At 25.4% G+C, this 9,492-nt stretch overlaps 1 protein-coding gene across 2 annotated transcripts in view; it reads right to left on the reverse strand.

The window, feature by feature from the left end:
* LOC106683916 (uncharacterized) overlaps window positions 1-9,492 on the reverse strand; it is a 42,621-nt gene that overhangs the window by 18,481 nt on the left and 14,648 nt on the right. For both annotated transcript variants that reach the window (XM_014425677.3, XM_014425678.2), the window contains exons 2-3: window positions 3,841-3,966; window positions 2,396-2,446 (exon numbers count right to left, since the gene is read on the reverse strand). In XM_014425677.3, coding sequence (XP_014281163.1) covers window positions 2,396-2,446; window positions 3,841-3,966 — 177 coding nt within the window. The remainder of the gene's footprint in view (window positions 1-2,395; window positions 2,447-3,840; window positions 3,967-9,492) is intronic.

A 9,492-nucleotide genomic window follows, 5' to 3' on the forward strand; every position in this document is an offset into this window, starting at 1 on the left:
GCGCCCTGAGTTAAGAGTCAATAATATCATGTATAATTTATAATAAAATTCTCATATCTATTTAATATTTAATCTTTTCATTTAAACCTCGTCATCTTCAAAGCTATATTTTAGATCCGAGAAAAATAAAAACTATTAAATTTCCTGATATTTATTTAAATAAACCTTAAATATAATAATATATTGTATTTGCTGTAATATTTGTACTGTTTCATTTATAAATAATATTTCAAAACAGAAGTTTTTAGACATTTTAAACTCACTTCAGTAGAAAATTGAGCCATCAAATAGCCATGTTTTCTCAACGCCATTAATATTTATAAACTTTTTCTTATATTTTTCATAATATTCACTTTAATTGTTCAATTTCTAATGTCTCTGTTTTGTTCATGATAACAGTTATTAATTTTTATTTTTATTTGACAATAGACTTAAAATATCACTGCGATATATATGTCATTGCTAGTTTCAGAATACCTTCAATGTTTTTTTTTCATTCACGGAACGAACTTAGAGACCAAGTGAATATAATTAATTTTGGATTCTCTCTTGTTTTTCCTTTCCTCCCATCTTCCCCTCATTATCTCTGTGTGCCTTTGTTTTCTTTGTTCTGTCCACACAACCCCCTTTTTCGAATTTCTCTTTCCCACAAGAACCTTAATTTCCCTCAGTCTTTTCCTATGTCTTTCTGCATCCAGACAGTCCTAGTCCGTTGTTCCTAGTCTTTCCCTCTCTTCTTTCATTTGCCTGATGTATCCTCCTAAGCTTTTGTATTCTCAGATTTTTTTGGAATATTTCCTTGTTTAGTCTTTCCAGAGCCATTATTACCATATGTCCATGGAATTTCAGTCTCCTGATCCTTATTTCTGTTTCTAGGTCCTTTGTGTCTTTTTTCACCTTCAGTTATTATTTAATTATTTATATACCTTCAGTTTATTATTTATTATTATTTGATGGTTTAGTGGAGCCTCAAAGCTCAACTCCGTACGTCCAGATAGGCCTTATAATAGTCATGTAGATCAGTCTTTTGTAATGGATTGGCAATTCAGACCGTTTGTCTAGTAAATGTTGTAATAGTCGAAATCGATGAGCAGTTTCCTGTCTTTTCAGTCTTGTATGAGGATTCCATGTCAGTCGTTTATCGAGATGTAGTCCTAAGTAACGGTCTGTTCGACAGGAATAAGTGGGGTATTATTAAAGGATACTGTTGGGCAAGAGGTTGTTGGTTTACGATGAAAGGTGAGAATTTATATTGTAATATTTAAAAATTAATTAAAATAAAATAAAATAGAACTTTACATAGTTTTCACTTAATTCTCATAGTTCAAATGAAAAATCTTATTATAACAGATAAAAGAATTTTATTTAAATTTCATAATATGATGTGACTCTTAATATCAGGAAGAGTTTCTAGGCAATCAGAACATACATTCAGCTACTAACGACACTGAATTAAATTATTTATAAGCTACTTTTACAAATCTGCTTCAATTATATTTTAAGCAACACTAACCAATTTAATATATGTCTTCATTGTCAACAAACAAACATTCATTAACTGTTAACAAAACATTTTGTCTTATTTCCCAAAATGCTATTTCTAAAGAAGTTCAACAAAAGATTCTCTTCACCACTGCTCACAGGAGACGTCCTCTTACAAGGCAATCCAAAACAAAGAGTACCTTTTTCTTCTCGGATGACTCTTTAATGTCTTCTTTCTCTAGATGTCCCACTGAGGGAGACAAAAGATGTTCATGACCTCTTGCATCCAGGATACGTCCTCCCTACGACTAATTCCAAAAACCAAGCTCTCTTCCTTCCCCTTCTCTCGGTGTTAATTCTCAACATTGATTGTAGCACTACGGTTTTGAGTTTTTTTCCTATGATTTCCTTTGTGAACATTATTCTTTGACACTTATTCTTGACTTATATTCATTCTTAAATTTACTGTAACGACAATTATGATTGGAAGTTAAATAAAGTTTTTAAAATATTTGAATCTGCTCAACATGGCCTCTATTCAACGGACTTTTTGGCGGACACGTGCCGCCATCTTGGCTTTGTTTTGAATAACATATTTATTACAGACGATGAAAATCGGTTAACTTACTTTTAGGTTTAATACTACAAATAAACATGTTGAAATGATAAATCACATAAAACCTACTAACAATCATTTATGTATAAAAAATGACTATTTACTCATAAAAGAGGATATTACAATATTTAAGATTGTCCTTGAGGATGGCCGAATTGGCCGGAACGTTGGACTGTTGGTATAATAAAGAGTGTTGAGACTTAACAAGGATACCATTTGATTTATTTAATATATAAATATCAGTCTCAAGAAATTAAAAAAAAAATTATATATAAAAAATATTTTTTTAAAACTTACCATATTTCTGAATTTTGTTTCCCAGATTGAATATATTTTGCAATCTGCTGCCTGGAAGAAAGAAAAATTAACTAAAACAGGGATTTAACAACATTCCTTAAATCAAATTATATAAATATTGATAATTCCTTTGCTTTGGGCTATAGTAGTTTCCATAATCAATATATAAATTAATATGGCCTTGATTCAAAGTGAAATTATTAATTTAATTATAAAATATCAATCAAAACGATTGAGGAAAAAATCTTTTGGACCATATTACACCTGCATTTTTCAATATAAAATTATGTTATTAAATTAAAAGGACGATGGTCCAGTTAAGGTCAAAATAACTTGAATAGTAAATAAACTATTTATTATGAGACAACATTTCGTCCAACAATTATCAGGGCTAAAAAAGATATAAACAGAGTAAGAGAATAAGATAACATGAAACTATGGTGTGGTTAAAAATTATCTAAAATATGTGAAATAACATAAAAATAAAGTATCATCTTTTTATATAAGAAGATGGTCAGGGTTGCGGTCAAAAAGGAAAAAATAGTTATAAACTAGGTTCATGCTCCAATATTATTACTTTTATTGAATTTGTTTGTAGTATAGTGAAAAATGATAATTTTATATTGAATTTCATGAATGGTAAGTTTCAGAATAACTTTCAATCAGGAAGATTATTGTTCAACGTTTTTTTGGAAAATATCATTTGTAGGATACAGTGAGTTTTTCTATATTTCGTTTTTATAAATTTTTTTTAGTTTTAAACAGTTGGAAAATTAAAAAAAAAAAAAACCTACAAAATAAAAAGAAAAAGTAATTTAAAAAGCCAATAATATGAATAAACATATATTATAAATAATGGAGAAATTAACAAATAATTAAGTCTCTCAGTTAAAAAATATAATATCTACAATAAACAGATTTCAATATTTGTTCATGCTCCAATATTTTTACTTTTATTAAATTTGTTAGTAATATTGTGAAAAATAAGAATTTTACATTGAATTTCACGAACAGTAAGTTTCAGCTGATCAAAAATAGAATAACTTTCAATCAGGAAGATTATTGTTAGTCGTTTTTTGGAAAATGGATAATTTAAGGTAGTTATAAAGAAAAATAATAATTAATTTTCAGTATTCAACTTGTGCTTCATCAGGGCAGTGCACCCTGCAAAGTGGGGCAAAACATCGGACATTAAATAGTTATGAACTATTTGTTCCTTTTTGACCGCAACCCAGACCATCTTCTTATATTTATGTTTTACGTTCGACTATATATTTATATATATCATATTTTTATATTATGATTTTGGTTAGTTTTAGTCTGTTACTAATTTATGATCAATTTTGTTAATTTAAATAATTGACGAATTTCATTCATAGGGAATTTGTCCCATGTATAGATTATAAGAAAAAAATTTCAAAAAGTCGAATACTAAAATATTTTACAATTGAGCATTCCGATCAGTGACTCTTTCTTCCCTCCTCTGCAGTGCATGAATGATGGTGTAAAGGATCAATATAATTAGGCAGATATAAGCCACCTGACGGACATGATACGACAGCAAGCTCATCCTGCAAAAATAAATTTAACCATTAAAAAAATTTCAGGTAATATTGTGATTATTCGAGGGATGTTAGGATGTAGATTTAATATATATGTGAGTCCTATTCTATTGTGCGATGGCATTAAATCTTTCATAGCTCTGTCTAACAGAGCCCAATTAATTATGGTACCATTTGACATTTTTGAAAAAATGTTTTGTTTTTTATTTAAATTCCTTTTATTCAAAATTAAATAACTAAATTCTTTTCTTTGATTAGGATTTGGTTTAAAATCTATAGGAACCATTGAAGAGGTTCTCCCTGTCCCCCAGATTTTTCACCAATTAAGGGTAGGGGTACAATTGTCCATGGGTAAATATTGTTTCCTTCAATGTTAACTATGAACTGACTTTTCAAAACTCTGATATAGGACGATTTAATGTAGATAACATTTTTCATTTGTTCTCTTTTATGCAAAATGCTTTCTTCATGAGTTAAACTCAATTATTAATGACCTATTTCTATTATTCCACCTTATATGTAAAATAAAATATTATACCGTGATCTCTAAAACCGTTTTAATATAATAGAGATATGCATTTAATATATTTATAATAGAGATATATAATATTTGACTTTATATTACATATAATAATTATTTCATCCCATCATCTATATTATAATAAATTATTTGTTGGTAAATTAAATAAATAATTTTTATTCATTAGTTTTGATACTAAACATTTGTATAACTAAATGAAATCCTTATGAGGTGCCAACTATATCTGTAGTCTGAAATAGTGAGCACTTATTTCCATGACAACAAAGTGGCTTTTTTATTAGCAACAAAGTCCTTAACTCCGAAACATATCAGTTTTCTTTTAACAAAAGAAGAAACTTTTGCTCCTGTGACTTTTAGAATTTCTTATATAAGTTATATGGTATTCTTTTTGTAATTCCACAATTCTTGCAACTTCAATTTTTTTTTTTTTACGCAGAATTCAAATTTCTGCATGTAATAGAAGGTTTAAAAACTTCAATATTTTTTTTTAATAGCCAGTTTTATTCATTATTATACACACTTTTCATAAGTTTCAATCATAATAATTCATTGTTATAAGCCTTCTTGATAATGATTCATTGTTATAAGGCTCAATTATAATAATTCATTATTATAAGGCTCTTTATAATAATTCATTATTATAAGCCTTGTTTATAATGATTCATTGTTATAAGGCTCATTCATAATAACTCATTATTATGAGACCCATTAATAATAATTCATTATTACAAGGCTCATTCATAATAATTCATTATTACAAGGCTTATTCATAATAATTCATGATACATATTAAGGAGCAAATATCTTTTGTAGGATACAGTGAGTGGTTCTATATTTCATTTTTAACATTTTTTTTTTTTTTAAACAGTTGACAAATTTAAAAAAAAAAAAATTAACTTAAAAAGCCAATAATATAAATAAACATAAATTATAAATAATGAAGAAATTAATAAATAATTAAGTACCTCGGTTAAAAAATAAAATATCTACAATAAACAGGTTTCAATATTTGTTGTTTGTAATATAGTGGAAAATAAGAATTTTACATTGAATTTCACGAACAGTAAGTTTCAGCTGATCAAAGACAGAATAACTTTCAATCAGGAAGATTGTTTTTCATCGTTTTTTGGAAAATGGATAAGATAGGTATAAACAAAAATAAGAAATCTTTTTCAATAGTCAACTTTTGCCTAAGGGTTTAATTTTCTATATTTTTTGTATTTTTTCAAGAAATACACTTTTTATTTTCTTATTAGAGAAGTTTTGGATAATTTTCCTTCATCTAGATGTAGATGGCCATCTACAAAGAGGATAATGAAAAATTTTAATGTCAAATCCTTTATAAGGGTAAATATATAAATAAAGGATAAATATAAGATTGGACAATCGACCGAAACAAATAAAGAAGTGGAAAGTAATAAGTGTATTCCTTTAAAATAGAAAAAATATTGTATAGTGGGCCTAAAATATTTTTTGAGACTAAAAATGTGGAGTTCACTATTAATAAAAATATTTTGTATAAAAATAACTTGGCTCTATCTCTCCAATTGAACGGGAAAAACTTTATTAAAATACAAAGTTGTGCCGCCCAACTTCATTTGGTTGATAGTCACACAGCATACTTATTTTAGTCTAATCAGACAATATTTTTAATCTTACGATAAATATGCCTAGATAAATATATAATGATAAATATAAACAGTGGTAATATAAACTCTAGAATATGACTTCTATTTTTTTCTCTTTGTTTCATCTCTTTGGTTCTTGTCTCTTCCACCCCCTTTTTCCTTTTCTCTTTTTTCCTTTCCTTTTTTCTTTTTCCCTTTCATGTTTTGGTTTTAACACAATGTGCCCTTACAAGAATAATGGATAAAATAATGATAGAGATATGAAAGGTACATAAGAAACAAATATAAATAAAAAAATATTTTGACAGGATAGAGATAATATAATGTAAACTTTATGGCTTGGTCAAGCATAACAAAAACAGACTTTGGAACTTAATAGTATCAAGCAGTCATAAATCCTTTTGTCGTATACATTTTACATAACAAACTTATATATATATTATATTTCGAACTCTCGGCAAAATAACTAATAAAATATTTAGTATTAAAAATAATTATTTAAATAAGTTTTTCATAATGTAATTTATTATTTCTATTAATAATTTTTTAAGTCCTCATTTATTTTCAGTGTTATTATTGTTACTTAAACAATAATTATTCATTAAGTTATTCAAATATCAAGAATGTGTTAGTAGACAAATCTTTGGATTGATATATTCACATAGAAATACATATACATATAATTAGATATATATTAAAATTTTGTATTGGTATTAAATGTTATATGGAAATTCTACCAAGTTATCGTCCACACCGAGCATTAAAAAAAGACCTCCTGATCCCAATTCCATTATACCTGGAAATAGCATCAATCAATCAATGTTTATAGTGAGCATCGTATGGTCAAGATCTAAGCCCTGTTCAGCATCTAAGTGATGTCTTGTCAAAATGAATAGATGACAATGTAAACATTTCTTTTTTTTTTAATGAAATAATATGAAAATCTTTTAAAAATTTATTTAGAACCTTATTTCAAACCGAAGCTATAATAAAAACATTCCCATCCTATCCTCTCTCTTAATTCAAATTAAAAATTAAAATTATCTAAGAGATTTTAAAAATCCCTCTGATTAATTTTAATTTCCAGTTTTAATCATGTTCCTAATCTGTTTCAGTTGACCTGTTTCAGCTGACCTCTGTTATTTATAGTAAATTATTACTGATATGTTAATGAATTTCTCGAGAGCTGAAATAAATAATGAACAAAAATATTTTGTTTTCTTAATAAATTTCTATCTATAAATCAATCTATTAATTCTATAGTTCTTATGAAAACTTGTATTCTGTTCAAGCTAAATTATATCATCATTCAGATGCAAAATATTGGAGGTAGTAAACATATAAATTTTGAATTTAGGATTTTAGTAATGTGAATTTATATACCTAATTATACGTTATTGTTTATTATCTATTTCTTTACTATTGATTGATGAATATTACTATTTTTTTTATCTATAAAGTTCTTATTTAAAAATTATTATAGAAGCATCTCATGCAGATAAGTGGAATTTTTATTGAAAATGATTCGTAAGGATAATTCGACAGGAAAATTTAAAATTTTCTGAATGGAATTTTATTTGTCAAAAAAAAATTTTATTTATATTATATATTTTATTTATTTATTATTTTTCCATGTGGAGTAAATTAGAATTAGAAAAAAGTAATAATTTTGAAATAATTTATCATAAATATTTTCTTATAATATAGTTGAATTTTATAACAAAAGTTAATAAATTCTTTTTTCAGAAGATTAAAGTTAAATTTGTATTAATGATGTTGATTTGTAACACTTATTTCAAATTGTAAAATATCAATTTTTTATTAAAATGAATTAAAATTTTGTCAAGGAAATTAGAATTAAAAAAATATATAATAATTTTTAAATCACCCTTAATAAAAATTGTCTTATCATAATATAGTTAAGGAGTTCTGTAATCAAAAGTCATTGGGTCAATTTTTAGAAGATTATTATTTTAAATTATCATAGGAGCATATGATGCAGACAATTTAAATTTTTATTTATATGTTGATTAGTAGCACCAATTTAAAATATAAATTTTTAAATAAACTAAATTTTGTGATGGAAATCAGAATTAAAAAAAGAAATAATAATTTTTAGTTTTGACTGCCGTCAAAATAGCCCTGAAGAAGCCCTGCAACGTGGGGCGAAACGTTGGCTCATTAAATTAGTATATTTCTACTATTTGAGTTTTTCTTGACCGCACCCGGACCATATTCCTTTCATCTTCACACACGGTCAATCAATAATCTTCCAATAATAATTTTTAAATTGTTTTATATACAAATTTTCTTATCATAACATAGTTGAGTTTTTTAATCAAAAGTCAATAATGTCATTTTTAGAAGATTATTATTAAAACATCATAGGAACATCTGATTTTGACAAGTTAAATTTTTATTGATATTTTGATAAGTAACACCTATTTAAAATTGTAAAATATAAATTTTTAAATAAACTGAATTTCGTGAGGAAAATTAGAATTAAAAAAAGAAATAATAATTTTGAAATCTTTCTATATAATAATTTTCTTGTCATAATATAGTTGAGTTTTTAATCAAAAGTCGATATGTCCATTTTTAGATTATTATTAAAATATTATCACAGGAGGATCTGATTTAGACAAATTAGTTTATTATTCATATGTTGATTAACTGAATTTTGTGGAAGAAATTATTATTAAAAAAAAAGAAATAATAATTTTGAAATCACTCAACCTAAAAAATTTGTTATCATAATATAGTTGAGTATTTTAATCAAAACTCGATATGTCCATTTTTAGAAGATTATTTTTAAAAAATTATTGCATGAGCAACTGATTTAGACAAGTTAATTTCGTATTCATATGTTGATTAACTGAATTTTGTGGAGGAAATTAGAATTAAAAAAAGAAATAATAATTTTAAAATCTTTCTGTATAAAAATTTTCTAATCATAATATAGTTGAGAAGTTTTTTAATCAAAAGTGGATATGTCCATTTTTGGAAGATTCGTATTCTAAAACATATTATGGGAGCATCTGATTAAGATAAGTTAAATTTATATTGATACTATCGATCAGTAATAGTCTTTAAAATTGTAAAATTTAAATTTTTAATTTTGTGGAGAAAATCAGAATTAAAAATAATATATCATAATATAGTTGTTTTTTAATGAAAAGTCGATATGTCCATTTTTAGATTATTATTAAAAAATTATCATAGGAGCATCTGATTTAGACAAGTTAATTTTTTATTGATAGTGTTATTTAATAATAATCTTTAAAATTATATAAATATAAATTTTTAAATAAACTGAAAAAGTTCCGGTTCTAGAATTTTAAATTTAGAAGTTGATATGTGATAGAA

Source organism: Halyomorpha halys, unplaced genomic scaffold, assembly GCF_000696795.3.
Source record: "Halyomorpha halys isolate HHAL.00 unplaced genomic scaffold, Hhal_1.1 Scaffold527.1, whole genome shotgun sequence".
Taxonomy (NCBI): Eukaryota; Metazoa; Arthropoda; class Insecta; order Hemiptera; family Pentatomidae; genus Halyomorpha; species Halyomorpha halys.